This window comes from Lygodium microphyllum, chromosome 25 (genome assembly GCF_053477565.2).
Source record: "Lygodium microphyllum isolate KBCC chromosome 25, Lygodium_microphyllum_v1.1.10, whole genome shotgun sequence".
NCBI lineage: Eukaryota > Viridiplantae > Streptophyta > Polypodiopsida > Schizaeales > Lygodiaceae > Lygodium > Lygodium microphyllum.
This window is the reverse complement of record NC_141159.1, coordinates 28,652,269-28,672,187: the sequence shown is the minus strand read 5'-3', so window position 1 is coordinate 28,672,187 and position 19,919 is coordinate 28,652,269. Positions and strand designations below refer to the sequence as shown.

At 43.1% G+C, this 19,919-nt stretch overlaps 1 protein-coding gene across 1 annotated transcript in view; it reads left to right on the top strand.

Annotated features, from left to right (window-relative positions):
• The first annotated feature begins 1,484 nt into the window (after window positions 1-1,484).
• Window positions 1,485-19,919, top strand: part of LOC148014016 (GTP-binding protein At2g22870-like) — a 36,076-nt gene continuing 17,641 nt past the window's right edge. Inside the window, exon 1 of the mRNA XM_087666987.1 lies at window positions 1,485-2,217. Coding sequence (XP_087523113.1) covers window positions 1,677-2,217 — 541 coding nt within the window. The 5' untranslated portion in view covers window positions 1,485-1,676. The remainder of the gene's footprint in view (window positions 2,218-19,919) is intronic.

Genomic DNA, 19,919 nt, shown 5'->3' with positions numbered 1-19,919 from the left:
TGCTCAAATGTAAAATAGCCAAGTAGCTCAAGTGACTCCCATTGGAACAAAACTGAATGCCAAATGAGCAATGCAAGCTCAAAACATCACAAGTACATGGCCATTCGAAATCCGAGACATATTAAGTGTAGAGCCAAGAGCATTAAGCCCAAGAGAATCTTCAAGCTCGTAATGTTAATGATCATTGCAATAACATGCCAAAGCTTTAATACATGTAACCGAGCTCAAATGCAAAGCTCAAGACATTTCATAAGCATATGTGAGTGCATAGCATCAATGCCATATATCAATACATTTATTGGAGTACCTGAATAGCATCAAATGGCAAGAGGCATAATCTTCCTTTGGTATAAGCTTGCTACCTTGTTATTATAGCACTTAAATGATAGTGCAATCTAAGCTATTTCAAGTTCAAATCAATCCCAAAAGCATTCTAAGACATCAACATTACATTATTGAATGATCATTGCACCAAATAGGCATCAAATTGAGCATGAATGAGTGTTAAACATGAGTATGCAATCCTAGACATGTGAATAGTAGGTTTGCTATGTATTACAACAAAGACAGAGGTTGGGAGCTTCAAATGATGTTCAAGACTTGCAATACTGATGTTGGGGAGTTGGAAGAAGAGTGCCAAAGTGGCATGGAGCTCGAGGAGCTAGAGGAGATGGTAAATATGGTTAGCGAGTGGGCAACAACAACACGTGCAAATCATGTTGCTAGCTTCATTGAGTGAAATGGAAGGGGAAGTGTGGGGGCACCTAGAAATGCTCAAGGGAGCGTTTGCAATGCTTGGAAGAAACCCACAAAGCCGTTCTAAGTAGGTTAAAGGAGGGCTTGAAGTTCAAGCAATAGTCGTAGAGGTTATGGGTTAGCTTGAGGCACATGAACGACACTAGATGTTGAAAAGGATGAGCATCGACATGTTGGGTCGCCGTCGAAGGTGCAATAGAGGGACGATGATGATAGACCATTTAGTTGTAGGGGAGGAACTAGTCTAGGAAGAGGATATTGACAAGCGGGTCATTGATGGGGCCATTGCACCCTTTGGTGCAAAGAGAGAGAGAGAGAGTAAAATTAATAACTTTAATTATATGTACGTCATACATACCTATAATTATATAAAAATATTACTATATTTCATATTAAAAACATATTAATTATTACGATACATGATTAACAATCTAAATTGTCAATTATTGTTTGCAATTATAATTAAGTAATCTATGTAATATACTAATGTTCAGATTACTTGTTTAACTGTAATTGATTTATTCAAAAATATTATTAACTATAATGACTTTGTAATACCTATATTTTAGTAATATATCAATAACCATATTAATAGTGGTATATTATATTTATTTATAATCAAATAATAAATAAAATCTATATAATATAATAATGTGTATTACATAATATAACTTGGAGAATATGTATAGGGAAAACACCCATGTGAAGTGCTAGGAAAATCCAAGTGTTCCATGCTTAGCTTCGCGGTAAGGAGGCTGGATCGTGACAAGAACATTGCCGATGGTGCAATTTTTCAGCAAACTCCAGTGCCTTGTTAGTGTCCCGCAAAACCTTGGATCATAAAGATATTCACTCCAATGGCTTCTGTAGAATTTCCCAGTTCCAATGGCGTAATGACAGGCATCTTACCATGAGTGACGATGGTGCCGAGCGCACTTCGAAACGCACAAGCGATGGCCACGATGAGCAGATTGTGCAGTCTCCTTCCTGTTCATTGGCCCTCCGCTACCCTTTCCAGGCAGAGGCACGTTGTTTTCCTGCTGAGAAGACCTTCCTCGACGACGACGGCCGCGGCGGTGAAGGCAGCACACAAACCAAGGCCCAGGCCCTTAGAGAAGCTCTCCATAGCCACAGAGGAGCCGGTCACGGAGCACCGCAAGACCCTAACCAACAAAGATGAGCTTAAGGCTGTCAACCGCCTCTTCATCCATCCAGATGCCGTGGGTATGGACTTGAAGACCTTGAGGAGACTGCCTGGCTCCAACATCTTTATGACACACAGTGTTCCAGACTTCAGAGTGAAGCAGGCAGTCTTTGTCAAAGCTAGCACCAAAGCTTCCCAGTGCCCCAATGATGGCTTGCCTGAGTTCGCACTTGTTGGCCGGTCCAACGTCGGCAAATCTTCGCTTATCAATGCTATAGTCCACCAAAAGGAATTCGCAGAGACTTCCAAGAAGCCAGGTACTTATTACAAACATATCTACCTTAAAGACAACACTGTGTTCCAGTGGATGTATGCCTGTGTCATTGAAGCCAATTGTTGTTGTTGGATTGTACTCTTATTTTCACAATCATTCCAGAGTATACTCTTGTACATTCAAGAGTGTGAAATGCCTGGGTGAAGCTATTGAAAAGTTGTGGATTGCTTCAACTTTCCAACTGTGAATCATGGTTTTTGCACATGCACATTGTCATTGTAGTTGTGATAATTTTTTTTGTTTGTTGTGGAGCTGATGGCTAGAAATTGTTGCAATGTACTCTTCTACAGAATGGCAATAACACCGATTGGCCCTAAAGCTGGGGCCGTTTGTAGTACTTATAAAAGATTATTGAAGAAACAATGCCCTATTGCAAACCCTAATTATAGCTCCTGTAAATCAGTCTTAACTTCATAATTCGAGGTCAAATGCTGATTGTCTGGCTGTTCAAAGGTTAGGATGGACTTAGCCAATCATCAAGCACTCTTGTTACATCAAACAATGCCTCATTGCAAACCCGAATAGTAGCTGCAGCAAATCAGTCCTGTTTTTGCCTCCAACTCTTCAGCATTTTCAAATCAGTCCTAGCTTGTCTTCATGCCAACTATTCTTTAAGTGAAATGTGACCTTTCTATTATCAGGCATATTATTTTTATATCTTGTTTTGTGTATGTCTATTGCTTATGAGCCTCATTCTAAGTTAAACAAGGACATTGGGAGCTCTATCATTGTCATAGTTTGTCAGTCTATCTTGTGTACTAGACGCCTTCATTGTAGGCACATGTGTCATCAATTGAAGATTAGGGTTTTGTATGTCTCTTGCTTATGAGCCTCATTCTAAGTTAAACAAGGACATTGGGAGCTCTATCATTGTCATATTTTGTCAATCTATCTTGTGTATTGGACACCTTCATTATAGGCACATGTATCATCAAGTAGAGATTAGGGTTTCTAGGCCTTGATCATTTCATTTGCTGTCATTTTTAGCTTCTTCCCCACTACATGTAGCAGAGTGCATTGTAGATTTTAGCCGTATAGGCAGCCTAGACAACATTTTCTCTGATGGGGGCGCGGACGAATTTTGAATTGGTGCCATCATATGGCTAGTCAAGTTGGCCTTGGTTCGTACTTGATGCAATCTCATATCTAAAATAACTGGTTTTTGCAAACCCTAGTCACTCATTTGTTACAAAAAACAAACCCTAATTTTGATCTATTGTCCAATAGAGCTTGCATAGCCAAGAGAGAGAAATGATAAGATAGAGATTGATTCCCAATTATCCAGCACCTCATGATGGTTACAACGTACACGCCTTTTGCTATTCATCTTGAAAATTAGCAAGCATGCATCTCCTCTTGTTGCTATAGCTGTAGCTTGTCCAAGCACAACAAAAATGCGCGAGAGAGAGTGTCTAGAATAGCGATCATCAAAATTTTAAACGAATGACCAATTGCTTCTTAAACAAATCTTGTTGTTGATTGAGGGCTAGTTAATGGCTTGATCATTAATCATAAGTGAGCTGCTTGTTGAATTGAACTTAAGCTCAAGGCTTGTTGTATAACTTTAGTGCTAAGTGAGCTTTCAATGTAACTCGATTCTAAGGTGCAAACTTTTAATTTAATGAAAGTTTTGTATTGTAGCTTGTTCATTTTGCCTTGTTCTTGTACACATAGCTTGTACATTTGTCTATTCCATGTCCCAATGTCAAGTTTCTATTGATTCCCAATTATCCAGCACCTCGTGATGGTTACAACATATACACCTTTTGCTATTCATCTTGAAAATTAGCAAGCAAGCATCTCCTCTTGTTGCTATAGTTGTCCCAACAGAATAAAAATGGGAGAGAGAGAGTGCCTAGAATAGCGAATATCAAAATTTTAAACAAATCTTGTTTTTGATTGAGGGCTAGTTAATGGCTTGATCATTAATCGTAAGTGAGTTGCCTGTTGGATGAACTTAAGCTCAGGGCTTGTTGTATAACTTTAGTGCTAAGTGAGCTTTCAATGTAACTCGATTCTAAGGTGCAAACTTTTAATTTAATGAAAGTTTTGCATTGTATCTTGTTCATTTTGCCTTGTCCTTGTACACATAGCTTGTACATTTGTCTATTCCATGCCCCAATGTCAAGTTTCTCACTATTAGTGCAATGGTCACTGTGCCAAGAGCTAGGGTTGCTAGAATTAGAGTTCATTTTTATCAATTAAGCCTATTTGTTATTTTGGTAACAATTGTTTTCAAGACGAGAGTTAAGATTGTGGAGGTTGCCCTTAAGATCCCACCCTTTGGAGATGTGAAATTTTCTTCCTCAGTTGTTATGATCTTGTGCTCATGCTTGCAATGGTTATGAGCCATCTTGCACTTTGCTTAGCGGAGGATGGTGGAGTGTTTGAGATTTTGATTTAAGTAGGTTTCTCGAGAAGCAACATTTTAAAACAGTACTCACAATTGTGGGCACAACCATTGGAGTAGGCTTTTTAGTCTAAGGGAAAGACCAAAGTTGAGATATACCTCTAAAGGGAAAAGGTGGAGGACGTAGCTATATGAATAGAAGATTTCAAGATTTGAGACTCTCTAAAGATGGCTCATTTTCTTAACATTGACGTAATTTTAGGGCAGCCATGGCTCGTGATTACATGTGCTTGGTGAATCATCACTCACACTTTGCCCTCATTCAGGATGGGTCTTAATAGTGATGATGACCTTGCGCGATGCTATTGCACTTGAAGTCAATCTTCCTTCTCAAATAGGGTGGTAAATAACCAGATTTAATACTAATTATAGCAAGTATAAAATTCACATAAATTGAAAATGCAAATATTACCATTTTAATCTTGGGTGGCAAATAACTAGATTTAACACTAATTATAGCAAGCATAAGATTTACATAAACTGAAAATGCAAATATTACTACTTTAATCTTGGCCATTGAATATCGTGTTGGCTCCAAAATTGATACCCCTTTTTAAGCACACAACTTGAGGTGGTTGTCAAAAACCTAATTTTTGCCCTATCCAAGTACCTACCAAGCTCTCATAAGGTGACACTAAATCCTTTTTCTTCCACTCACTTTTGTTTTTTTTCCATTCGAGTCAGCTTTAGCTTGTTTAGTATTTTGGTCTTGTTAGTGAAAAAGGATGGGAGCTTGCATCTATTTGTGGATTATTGTGATTAGCTAGCAGGCTTGGTGGTTTGTAGCAAGTTGGATTTGAAGTCTAGTGATCACCAATTTCGATTTGCTTTGGAAGATATTTCAAAGGCTGCATTTTAGACTCTATTTGGCTATTCAAGTTTGTGATACTCCCTTTTGCTTACTTTTCAAGGCTCATGGCTCGGGTATTGTAGCCTCTTCTTGGGATGTGTGTTATTGTTTTCCTAGATGATACTCCGATTTACTGTAAGTATCAAGAGAGCACTATGATCATTTGCAAGGGTTGTTCAATTGCTTCAAGAGAATCGACTTTGCTTGAGCATGAAGAAGTGTGAACTTTATGTAATGTCGGTCTCTTATTTGGAGCACTTGATACTGTTAGCGACCAGAGCCAGTCAGACTGCAGTCCAGTTGGACTGTACAGTCGGACTGCCACGTGGCAGTCCGACCTGCTTCAGTACAGTCGGCTGCATTTAATGCAGCCGGCCTGCAGTTATTTGGCGCCCAGATTCTGACTATTTATAGCCGAGTTTTCAGCAGTCTGTCTACACACTTCTGTACGCAGGTTCCAGGTTGGAGATAAGTGCAGACTCCGTCTCTGTTCACAGATTTTAGAAAGGAGATCGTGCAGACTGCAGCGGACTTCGAGGTGAACAGCAGGTTGCATCGTCGAGGTGGAGACACGCAGTCCAGCGCACTGCGCCCGTGTATATATCTGCATATCTTTGTATACAGCACACTTTATACAGCAGATCTTCGCCTTCCACTGTCTCTTTCTCTCTCCTCTCTCTGCGTTCTCTCTCTTTCAGTCTTACGCTTCTGCACCGCTGCACTCTGACATGGTATCAGAGCAGTGTAGAAGGGCTGACTGAGTGAAGAACCAACCTGAAGAGGAGTTTCCATCGCGACACAAGGCTGCGTTTTCAGCGTTTGAGGGCAAGCAGGAGGGCTGCGCCTCGGAACAAGGCTGAAGCGAGCGTGGGCGCGCGGGAAAGGAGTCCAAGTGGTGGATTTGCTGCTGTTTACTGCTGTTTGATGAGGAGGAAGTTTGAGTTTTCAGCTTTCAAGTGCAGGTTTTGCTTTTGCATCGCCTCTGGTGGGTGAAGTTTCGGGACGCGGAAGAGCCCTAGCAGGCTGTGTTTTCACAGTCAGAGGGGGCTGCTTTTGCATTTGTAAAGGCATTACAGGTGAAGATGTCTATAGAGATTGACTTGGAGTTCCAAACATGTTAGCAGAGTATTTGTCAGCTCATGTGTGAGTCTGAGCTTGATCTGGGCTGGGCATTTTTTATTAGGTATTTTAGGTATTTTTCTGGTGTGGCATTTTATGCCATTGGGGCATTTTATGCACCAGTCGTCCAGCATTAAATGCTGTCCGACCAGCATTATTGCTCGCCACTTTTTCAGCCTATTTATACTCATGGCTCCTCCTCAGTCAGTCACTTCATCTTCATCATCTGCAGACTCTGTGGAGAGAGGAGCCAGTGCCAGTGCCCATGCAGCCAGTGACTCACTGTTGTATGCGACTGTCTCGTGTTCAGATATATGGATTCCATTTCCCGTGCATACATCTGAGTTCTCATCTGTATCGTGTTCTTTTCTTTTCTCTTTTTGTCTTGTGTTTCAGCAGTTTATTTCAGCACATGTTTATGCTTCCACCGCTGCTCCACTTCTGACATGGTATCAGTTTTCAAGATTTGTGTTTCTACTGTGTTTTCTTGCTGATTTCAGGACTGTTTTGTACCCCTGCTGATCAGACGACTGCTGTCGCAGCCAGGCGACCTGTTTTGGGGCTGTTTTCAGCCTGCGTTTTTTGCAGTTTTGCCATCGCTTGCTGCCTCCGCACCCTCTGCTGCCTACGCACCCTTTGCTGCCTGCGTTTTTCATCTGCAACTGCTGGCGACAGTTTTCTACCTGTTTTTCTGCAGTTTACAGTCTGCGTTTTGCTGATTCAGCGTCTCTCGTGGCTGGGTGACTGTTACTTCAGGCCGTTTTTGCTGTTTTTGGCAGTTTTTGACTGATTTTTTGACTTTCTGCAGCAGATTTTGTCTTCTATTGATCAGATTTTGGGTTATATTGCATGTGAACTCTCATTTTCTGCAGAGTGTGCTTGTTTTTTGGCTGTGTTTCCTCTCTAAATTCCATCTCTTCTCTACTTCTCTTCTTATCCTCTCCATATGGCTCCTCCGTGCACTTCCACTGATGATAAGTTACATGGACGTGATTATCTCACATGGAGTGCTGTCATGAAAGCTTGGTTTGTGCAGAAGCGGTTATGGTACATCGTCTGTGGAGCTACTCCTCCTCCTCTCCGTCCTTTTCCTCTTCCTGAAGATTTTGATGAGGACAACCATGAGGAAGCGGTGCTCACATGGGACTCGGACGATGCCCGTGCTTACTCGGCGTTGCTTCGGTGTATTTCTAAAGCGGTCTTACCAGTGGTTACCTCCTGTAGGACATCTCCTGAAGTATGGCAAAAGTTGCAGCAGATGTACGAGGCACCTTCCACCATGCGGGCAGTCACACTTTATGGCCAGCTCCAGCAGATGAAGTTTGAGCCGACAGATACTATTCAGTCTTTTCTTCTTCGTGTTACGCAGGTACAGGACCAGCTTCGGCACATGCAATCTGCTCTTCCCGAGGCGCATCTCGTCGGGACGGTCCTCTACAAGCTTCCCCCGGAGTTTGATGGAGTGGCCAATGCTTTGCGGGCGCAGACATCATCGACCCCTGTCAGTTTTACACATATGACCTCGATGCTTCTTGAGCATGAGACATCCTTGAGATTACAGGGGCGGCTTCCGGCACATTATGGAGGTGAGGCTTATGTAGCTTCAGAGAGGAGTAACGGGAAGAAGAAGTCGAAGTCCCAGTGTTACCACTGTGGCAAGAAGGGACATTTGCGGAAGCACTGCAAGAAGTTAGCGGCTTCCAGGAAGAAGGAGCAGAAGATGAAGCTGGATGCTGACTCTACCGATGAGTCCTCTCCTTTATCAGACTCCGACTCCGATCCTCCGACCAAGGTGAAGTCCAAGGCGCGGAAGGGATCCTCTTCTTTGGATTGCGGGAAGGGCTTGGTGGCCCCTTTCTCGGCTGCTTTCTAGTGGTGGTGATGAGGTCATCCCTTATGACTCTCTTGTGCCAGAGAGGGAGTGTGAGCGGGTGTTCAGATGGGGCAGCCGCGCCTCATCTATACTTTTATACAGGTGCACAGGTTCCAGAGAGGGACGTCCCTGACGCATCGACTTCAGTCTGGCGGAATCAAATTCTAGGAGCTGGGATTGACATCCAGGTTCATGCTGAGCTGGTTATCTGACAGAGAGCGGGGGGCTTTCATCTGGAGCTCACATGAGGGGACACTTTGGCGGTCTGGCCAAAGGGGGGAATCCATGGTCACCTATGTTCAGGGGCATTTTTGACAGGATGGTCTTGTATGCTATTGTGAGACATTGGTGATGGATACAGAGACATGCTATGATCTTCTCTATTTTCAGGTGTTTGGTACGATCGACATCGACATCCGGTTCTCTCCGAGGCACCTTGGTGGTGGCTTGATCACCCACTGCTTGGGTATCCATGGTTCTACTTGGTGGTTCTATGTTGTATAGTTTCTGATCCCTTTTCCTTGTACTATTGTATTGTATTAGATCACCCATGATCTGAGAGAGGGTGTTAGCAGAGTATTTGTCAGCTCATGTGTGAGTCTGAGCTTGATCTGGGCTGGGCATTTTTTATTAGGTATTTTAGGTATTTTTCTGGTGTGGCATTTTATGCCATTGGGGCATTTTATGCACCAGTCGTCCAGCATTAAATGCTGTCCGACCAGCATTATTGCTCCCCACTTTTTCAGCCTATTTATACTCAGTGGCTCCTCCTCAGTCAGTCACTTCATCTTCATCATCTGCAGACTCTGTGGAGAGAGGAGCCAGTGCCAGTGCCCACGCAGCCAGTGACTCACTGTTGTATGCGACTGTCTCGTGTTCAGATATATGGATTCCATTTCCCGTGCATACATCTAAGTTCTCATCTGTATCGTGTTCTTTTCTTTTCTCTTTTTGTCTTGTGTTTCAGCAGTTTATTTCAGCACATGTTTATGCTTCCACCGCTGCTCCACTTCTGACAAAACAATCATGGACCGGAAGGTACGTGTCTTATCGACTCTTCCTACAGATCAGAAGCTCGATGGCGACAATTACCGCATCCGGCGCGTGATGATGTTGGCCATCCTTGAGTCCTACGATTTGGCAGAGCTTGTACAGGAGGAGATTGACCGGCCCTCGGTGAGAGATGAGTCCAAACTCTCTTCAGATGCTCGTGCGAAGTTGGCCAAGGCACAGTCTCACTGGGATAAACTGAATGCCCGGATTCGTTCCTTTCTTTTTCTGTCTTGTACTACAGCCGTGATAGCTCACATCAAGCACTTGACGGTGGCTCGGGAGATATGGCTGGAGCTTGATTAGATGTATAACCGGATGACCCTTATGAAGCGGGTTTCTTTGGAGGTGCAGATGCGGACCTTGTCCGTGAACAAGACTTCTTCGTTGTGGGAGCACATCAACAAGCTTAGACAGCTTCAGATGCAGGTTCAGAATGCGGGGAAGCCGATTTCCTCCGAAGACATGGCGATCACACTCTTGTCCTAGTTGCAACCACGATTCGGTGTTTTCTACTCCGCCCTTATTGCTTCGGGGCGAGAGTCCACTCTTCGGTGGGAAGAGTTGGTTCCTATGGTCTTGGACCAAGAGGAACAACTGAAGGGACAGAATGCTTCCAAGTCGGAGGCACGGACAGGTCAAGCCTCTCAGAAGAAGGGGAAGGACCAAAAGAAAAAGAAGGGGGATAACAAGTCAAAGAAGGACAAGGACAAGGACAAAGAATCCACATGCCATATTTGTGGAAAGACCGGCCATTGCAAGAAGGATTCCCCTGACAAAGACAAGAAGGACACCAACAAGAAGGACACGAAGGATTCTGGAGCGATGGTTGCACCCTCATCAGCTGCCTTTCTTCATCTAGCTGTCATTGAGGACTCTACACCGAATGCTTCTGATGCTGCGATGACAGCTCCCCAGTCTCGAGGGTGGATCGTAGATAGTGGTGCCTCTTGGCACATGACTCCTTCATTAGATGGTGTTGCCCAGTTGCGACCTTCGCATGGGCAGATTCTCATTGGAGATAGCTCTTCGGTGTCTATTGTAGGACGGGGTGAGATGCAGCTTATTCCAGATGGACGTGGTGGTACCCATACCTCAGAGGTCTTGCATGTACTAGGTTTAGGGTATCATCTACTGTCAGTTCATAAGATTTGTTCCCTTGGACTTATGGTGGAGTTTGACAGTGATTCGGTGCGAATCCTTGATCGTGGGTCAAGGAAGGTTCTCTCATCAAGATATGAGGAGAATGACATCTATAAATTGAAGTCTTCTACCGCCCTTTCTACTCTTATTCTTACCTCTCAGACACAGTCAGAGCTATGGCATGCTCGATTTGGTCACCTCAACTATGATTATCTTCGGAGGGTGTCACGTGGACAGCTTGTTCGAGGGTTGCCGGACATAGTGGTGAGCCAGCAGCCATGCGTCTCTTGCATTCGTGGGAAACAGCATAGGGATGCGATTCCCAACAAAGCTTCGCGGTGGTCTACTTCACCGATGGAGCTTGTATCTACAGATCTTTGTGGCCCTATGAGGAACGAGTCCTCGAGAGGAAGCTCGTACTTCATGTTGATTGTAGATGACTACAGCAAGATGACATGGGCCTATTTTTTGGCGTTGAAGTCAGAAGCTTTCTCCCACTTCAAGGATTGGCTTCTCTTTGAGGAGAACCAATCGGGCCGGAGATTGAAGACCTTGCGATCCGACAAGGGTGGTGAATTTGTTTCTAATGAGTTTGCTCGTTTTTGTGCAGATAAAGGTATTCACCAGGAGTTTGCTAACACCAACACTCCTCAAGAAAATGGCATTCTTGAACGGAAGAACCGAAGTGTGATCGAGATGGCGCGCACCATGATGGAGCACCGACAGACATCTCAGTTTCTGTGGGCCGAGGCTGTGGCTACTGCAGTCCACATCCTTAACCGATCCCCCACTTCGGCCGTTGATGGGATGACACCTTTTGAGGCTTACTTTGGGACTAAGCCCGATGTTTGCTATTTTAGGGTCTTTGGGTCTGATGCCTATGTTCACATTCCCAAGCCTCATCGTGATAAATTTGAAGCAGCTTCCTGAAGACAGGTGTTTGTTGGCTACAGCTCTCAGTCCCAAGGCTATCGTTTGTATGATCCCGTCAAGTGGGATGTGTACACCAGTCGAGATGTGCGGTTCGTGGAGGTTCCGGCCATAGCAACGGGTGAGGAGCATCCCGTTCTTGGAGATCCAGGGGAGCGTTGGGCTCCCAAGACAGTTCCTGTGGAGCCCGCGCCTTTTGATTCCGATTCTGTTTCTGATACAGTCTACTGTTCCACCGGTCACCCCCAAGGAGTTACCACCGGTGGATATCCCAGAGTCTTCCGTTGATGGAGAGAGACGAGGAGAGGTCCGGCCTCCTCCTCTTTGGGCCCGTGACACACTCCGTGATTCAGGGATTGAGGGGGTCCCTGAGGAGTGGGGACTGCAGGATGGTCCGTGGCGGTCACGGAGGCACCAGACACATTCTACGGAGCTTGTTTGCTCTGACTATTGTTTGATGACCCGTGCTATGCAGGATCGAGAGCCCACCTCCATGAAGGAGGCTTTACAGTCCGCACCATGGAAGAAAGCTATGGAAGTCGAGTTGGAGGCTATTGAGAGGAATGGCACTTGGTCACTCGTGCCTCGCCCCCCGAATAAGAAGGTGATTGGCGTCAAATGGGTCTTCAAGACCAAGTACCTTAGCGATGGTTCTTTGGACAAGCACAAGGCTTGCCTTGTTGCTAAAGGTTTTGCATAGCGCCCAGGGATTGATTGTCATGATACTTTTGCCCCCGCTGCTCGTATGGTGACTATTCGAGCTGTTCTTGCCTTGGCTGGCCATAGGAGATGGCCTATCTACCAGTTGGATGTAAAGTCGACCTACCTCAATGGTGATTTGAAGGAAGAGATCTATGTAGAGCAGCCTCCTGGCTTTGGATCTTCAGATGGGCAAGTCTACAGGTTGAAGAAGGCCTTGTATGGCCTCAAGCAGGCTCTGCGTGCATGGAACGAGAAGATTGATTCGTTCCTTTAGCCACAGTTGGGCTATCGGCGTTCCAAGGCCGATCCGCAGCTTTATGTACACACTTCCGAGGCTGGTTGTGTGCTTTTTGTGTTGTATGTTGATGATTTGATTGTCACAGGTGATCATGCACAGAAGGTCCAAGAGACGTGGCAGTCCGATGTGCTTCAGTACAGTCGGCTGCATTAATTAATTCAGCCGACCTGCAGTTATTTGGCGCCCAGATTCTGGCTATTTATAGCCGAGTTTTCAGCAGTCTGTCTACACACTTCTGTACACAGGTTCCAGGCTGGAGATACGTGCAGACTCCGTCTCTGTTCGCAGATTTCAGACAGGAGATTGTGCAGACTGCAGCGGACTTTAAGGTGAACAGCAAGTTGCATCGTCGAGGTGGAGACACGCAGTCCAGCCCACTGCGCCCGTGTATATATCTGCATATCTTTGTATACAACACACTTTATACAGCAGATCTTTGTCTTCCACTGTCTCTTTCTCTCTCCTCTCTCTGCGTTCTCTCTCTTTCAGTCTTACGCTTCCGCACCACTGCACTCTGACAGATACATCATTTTGTAGGGTGATTTCTATGGATCCTAAGGTTAAGGCAATCATGGAGTGGCTGTTAGAAGTGGGGGCAGCAATGGAAGCATGAGAAATTGGTGTAATAGACTGCAAAAACAAAAAGAGGAAAGATAAACATTACAAATAACAAAAGAACACAAGAAGAATATGATTGAGAAATGGAATCCATGTACCAAGGCACAAGATAGTGCAAAGCTTGTGTTTAAGTCATCCATGGTGGGTACAATCTTCCTCTCCACTAGGCAGCAGCTGTGGTGAATGAGAGTCACCAAGTGGAGGAGGGAGCTTGCCTATAAATAGGCAACCAACAATACCAAAGTGGCGTTGGAGAGCTCAGCTGGGGATGTGCAACAGCAGTTCGAGGAGAGTGTGAGAGTGATGGTTGGCGAGGGTGAGTCAGAGAGGGAGAGTGAAGTACGATTAGATTTGAGTGTATCAACAATGTGTTTGTACACAGAGAATAAAATGCATTTATACTCAGGGCACGTAAGGGTGCATTCACATGTACAGCTAAATAATGTGCGTGTACTATACAAGGAGGTTAAACCGGGCCTTTATCCCAACAACCTCCCACTTAAAGGTCCTATGTGAATTTCTAACCAACTCTCACTAGTCGTATGCAATGCTCATGTTGAGCTTTGCTTAGACTTTTAGTGAGAACATTTGCAGGGTTGTCTTGCATTTTGATCTTGGTCAATGTGATTTGACCATCTTCCAAAATCTGTTTGATGAAGTGATACCGCACATCTATATGCTTTACATGGCATTCTTAGCTAGATACACAACACTCTGGCTATCACATCCCAAAACTGCAGTACCCATAGACATGCCGAGATCCTCTGCAAGTCTGCTCAACCATACAGCTTTCTTAGAAGCTTCAGTAGTTGATATGTATTTAGCTACAGTGGTATTGAGTGTAACAATGTTCTGCAACATGGAACACTAAGAAACAGCCCCACGAGCAACTGTAAAGACATACTTGGTGGTAAATCTACGAGTGTCCAAGTCACTTGCCATGTTTGCATCACAATAACCCTGCAAACTAAGTGCACCTTGCCCATAGCAAATACACTTTCTTTGTGTACCCTTGAGGTATCGAAGAATACACTTGACAACCTCCCAATGTGTTTTGCCAGGATTTAACATAAACCTGCTAACAACTCCCACTGTATGAGCAATGTCTCGATGAGTAGTAACCATAGCATACATAAGAGAGCCACAAGCTGATGCATAAGGGGACTCCCTTCATAGCATTTGCTTCCACGTCTTCTTTTGGGCTGTTGGCTTTGCTAAGCTTAAGATAAGGAGGTAAGGGTACCCCAAAAGGCTTAGCTTCAGCCATGTTAAATCTGTCCAGTACCTTTTCAATGTACTTTTCTTGAGATAAAAACAATAATTTTTGCATTCTATCTCTACGAATCCTCATGCCCAAAATATGCTTTGCATTCCCCAAATCTTTCATGGAGAAGGTTGATTTTAGTTGATTTTTGAGAGCATCCAAGCTAGTCTTTCTTTTCCCAGCTAGCAACATATCATCCATATACAAAATGAGTATGATGGGGCTGCCATCTGTATCCTTTTTCATGTACAAGCAATGATCTGCATGGTTGTGTGTAAACTCATGAGATAGCATAAAGGTGTTAAACTTTTTGCCCATACAGGCTGCGTTTTAGTTTACACACCATTTGCTATTTTCCAATAACTACAAAGCCCTCGGGCTGTTTCATGTAAATTTTCTCATCAATGTCACCATGCAAGAAAGTTGTTTTTATATCCATGTGATACAGCTCTAAGTCCAATACAACAGTGAATGCATAAAGGACATGTAGAGTGGTCATATTCACAACAGGTGAGAAGACCTCTTGAAAGTCAATCCCTTCCTTTTGTGCATACCCTTTGGCAATAAGTCTTGCCTTGTACTTGGATTTCCCATCAACTGTCTTTGCTTTGTACACCCATTTGTTTGGAAGTGGCTTTCTTCCCTTGGGCAATGACACCAGATCCCAAGTATCATTTGCATATAGAGATTTAATCTCTTCCTGCATAGCTAGCTTCCACTTACTGCAGAGGCGAAGCGGAAGCAGATAGAGAGAGAGAGTTGGGAGCTGAGAGCAGACACAGTGATTGAGGAGTTCAATGACCCAGGGCTGAAGAGTGTTTGACAGTGATGGAGTGAGAGTGAGTCGTCGGATAGGTGTGTACCAGTGTGGTACACACAAAGAATAAAAGAATGTATTTATACTTAGGGTACTGTACACTTACACCCGTTAGGGTGGGTTCACATGTGTGAAGTAATATATACATGGGAGAGTGCGTAAAGGGTCTTTACACCCAACAACCTCCCACTTAAAGGTCCTAAGCAAACCTTTAACCAACTTCCACGGTCTAATGCAATGCTCATGTTGAGCCTTTGCAAGACTTTTAGTGAGAACATTTGCAAGGTTATCCTGTGATGTGATCTTAGTCAGGGTGACTAGACCATCATCCAGAACCTGTCTGTTAAAATGATACCGAACATCAATATGTTTGGTACATCCATGAAACATGGCATTCTTAGCTAGGCATACAACGCTCTAGTTATCACATCTAAGTACGTTGTGTTGGTGGGCAGCCCAAAATCCTTGACCAAACGACCAAGCCCTACTTCTTTTGAAGCTTGAGTGATGACTGAAATATATTCAGCCTCAGTGGTAGAGAGTGCCATTATTTTTTGCAATCTAGAGTACCAAGAAACCGCGCCACCCAACAAGGTAAAGATATACCCCCTAATAGACTTGCAAGTATCCAAGTCACTTGCCATGTCTGCATCACAATACCCTTGCAAATCCAACGTACCCTTGCCATAGCAAATACATTTTCTTTGTATGCCCTTAAGGTACTGTAAGATACATTTCACTGCTTCCCAATGTGCTTTGCTAGGATTTGACATGAACCGGCTTACAACTCCCACTGCATAAGCAATGTCAGGTCTAGTGGCAACCATAGCATTCATGAGTGAACCACAAGCTGAGGCATAAGGAACACCCTTCATAGTATTGGCTGCCTTATCATCTTTTGGGCATCTGCTTTGCTAAGCTTAAGATAGGGTGGCAAAGGTACACCAAGAGGCTTAGCATCAGCCATAGAAAAATCGATCAAGTACTTTGTTGATGTACTTTTCTTGTGAGAGAAATAAGAGTTGTTGCTCTCTATCTTGTGTTACATGCATGCCGAAAATATGATCAGCTGCACCCAAATCCTTCATAGAAAAGGCTGAATTCAGCTGCTTTTTCAATGCATTAATCTGGCTTTTATGCTTACCAGCAATAAGCATATCATCCACATAAAGCACAAGTATAATAAGGCTTCCATCATCACCCTTCTTAATATATAAGCAGTGATATGCACTACTTCTATTAAAACCATGTGAAAGCATGAAGGCATCAAACTTTTTATACCATTGTTTAGGAGCCTGTTTCAAACCATACAAGCTTCTCTTAAGCTTACATACCAAATGTTCCTTTCCATGCATAAAAAAGCCTTCGGGCTGTTTCATGTATAGCTATTCTTCCAGATCACCATGCGGCAATGCAGTTCTAACATCCATCTGATCAAGTTCAAGATCCATAGATGCTACAATGGCAAATAGCACTCGAAGAGTGGTCATTTTGACAATAGGAGAAAACACTTCTTGAAAATCAATGCCCTCCTTTTGTGTATAGCCTTTAGCCACAAGTCTGGCTTCGTATTTGGGTTTGCCATCCACATTTGATTTTATAGACCCATTTGTTAGGAATGGCTTTTCTATCCTTGGGCAATGCAACCAAATCCCAAGTATCATTCTGATACAATGACTTCATTTCTTCCTACATAGCTAGCTTCCACTTTTTCTTTAACTCACATGATAAGGCCTCTTTATACGTAAGAGGCTCACCTTCATCTGTGAGCAAAATGCAGTCTAAAGAAGGATCAAATCTTTCTATAGGTCTTTTGACACGTGTAGATCTTCTTACCCAATGATTTGTGTTATCAGGCAATGGATCGACATCCAAGGGAATGTCAATGACCTCATTGTTTGGCTGTTGAACTGCATGTTCAGGTGTTTGTAATACAATTTCAAACTGCTGTAATTCATTTTCAGCATGCTGATTTTGGTGCTCAAGCTGATGTTCAGCCTCCCCTTGTTGACCATTTTCATATGGCTCAATGATGGTATGCTGATTGTCATAATTAGCATCTAAAGGAGCTAAATTTTCAGTGGCTGATGGCTGCTCAAGTAACCGATCATACTGAAATTTAACTTTCTTTTTGTCTGAGTCATTAGATGTGACATTTTTCAGTAGCTTTGACTCATTGAATATCACATCCCGGCTGCGTAGCACCTTTTTTATGCTTGGAACCCAAACTCGATAGCCCATTTCACCTTCATCTCCATAACCCATGAAGATGCCTCTATGAGATTTCATGTCAAGTTTGGTTCTGCTATCAACAGGTACATGTACATAGCATTCGCAGCCAAAGACTCGTAAGTGGTCATATGAAGCAGGTTTGTGAGACCAAACCTCTTCAGGGATGCCATTGTCAAGTGCACGATGTGGAGATTGGTTGCAAATATGCACCGTGGTTTTAAGTATTAACTAATGCATAAAACCTTTTAAAAGCATCCAATGCCTCACTTTTCGGCTTAAGCAAGTAGACCTATAGCTTTCTAGAGTGGTCATTAATAAAAGAGACAAAGTAATGGAAACCACTATGAGTTTTTATTGGCATGGTGCAAACATCAAAATGGACTAAATCCAAGATACATGCCTTTCTAGAGGCTCCATGAGAGTAGGGACTCTTTACATGTTTACCAAAGACACAATCATCACAAAAATCAAGCTTTGAGCTTTTCACATCAACTCCTCCAAGTGAAGAGAGTGTTTGCAAACCCTTTTGACTCATATGTCCAAGATGCTTGTGCCACAACTCCATGTGTGATTGTACTTTAGCTATTGCAACAAACTTTCCAGGAAGTGCCTTGGAGTAGAGATAATACAGAGTCCCCTTTTTACCACCTCTAGTGACTAGCATAGATTCTTTCTGTATTTTCCACATACCACCACCAAAAGTAGTGAAATGGCCTTTGTTGTCTAGCTGCCCAACATAAAGCAAGCTCTTCTTGATGCTAGGAACATATCTAACATCATGAAGTATTGATTCCTTACCATTTTCTACAGCCAGGTGTATGGTGTCCATTCCTTCAATATCACATGCATGATCGTTGCCAAGGTAGACTTTTCCAAGATTACCTTCTGCATAAGTAGAAAAACACTCCTGAGATAGAGTTACATGAAAAGAAGCATTGCTGTCAACAATCCACGATTGTGACAAACCATCATGAGTTGACAACAAGGTATCTATCACATCTGTTTTAGTGATATACATGTCCTCCACTATCATAGCAAGTGGATCTGAAAATGCAACTAACAAATTAGCATCTTTATCATCTTCTATCTCCTCAATAACAACACTAGATACCACATTTACTTTTTCTATCTCTTTAGAGGTAGAGCTGCCATCCTTGTCATTCTTTTTGCCTTCTGTATTAGCCTACTTCTTACGTTCTTGTTTCTTTTTAAAGTACCTGCAATTGGGTTTTTTATGCCCTTTGTGATCACATTGGTAACAAGTTACATCTTGCTGTTTTTTCTTGCTTTTGTTGCGATTTTTGTTTTTATTTGCAGCGTTATACCTTTTTTCAGGTCTTCCTCTTACATTGTAGGCTGACCCACTGTTTTCCCCACTTGCCTTGCGTCTAATCTCTTCATTCACAATAGAACTACGCACACCATCCAATGTCAAGTTGGGATTATTTCTCAATGACACAACCAATGTTTTCCATGAATCGGGCAAGCTCATGAGCAAGAAGATAGCCCTCAATTTAGGATCAAAAGCTAACGAACTTGTATCCTGTAACTAACTCAAAATACTGGTGAAAGCATTCGAATGCTCTAAGGTAGGTTTGGACTCATCACGCTTCAAGTTGATCAACTTCCGCATGAGATGTACCTGATTGACAGGAGTTGTATTCTCATAAGTAGCCTTATGCTTTTCCCAAACTACATAGGCAGTATCAAGCCCCTTTATATCAACCAAAATAACATCTGTGATGGCCATTTTAGTGTAAGTAATGGCCTTTTTATTCATTTTAGCCCAATCCTCGTCTGACAAAGCAACAGGCTTATGTTCTTCTAAAGCATCATCACAATCCTTTAGAAAGAGTATACCTTGCATACGATCTTTCCAAAGATCAAAACCATTTCCGTCAAATTTACGAATCTCAAAGAGATTCTTTGTGTCAGATATGTAGATGCATTGCCAGCCATCTTCAGCAATACACAACTGCAATAAAGGGCTGAATGCTTTCAGCCAATAGCAAGGTTTCTGAATTATAATATCAAGTATACACTTTTGAACCTCCAAAGTGTCCAAGAAGCAGATGTTTAGCTGCAAATTTCAGTCTCAAGTACTAATTACAGCATATGCACGAATCAAATCTAATACATTTGCATTAAGAATAGCTCCCACTTTAGTAGTACATGAAACCAGCCTTTAATTACAGCAATAAGTAAATGCACATAAAATGAAATATACACTTTACCATAACATTCTTGGATAGTAGACACCTTGTTGGCCCCAAAATTGGTGCCCCTTGCGGTATTTCTTTAGCTTTCATTCAATTGGAAGGAGTATAACTTGAGATTCTTCAATCTCCTCCTGCTAACCAATTGCTCTTGCTGTCATAA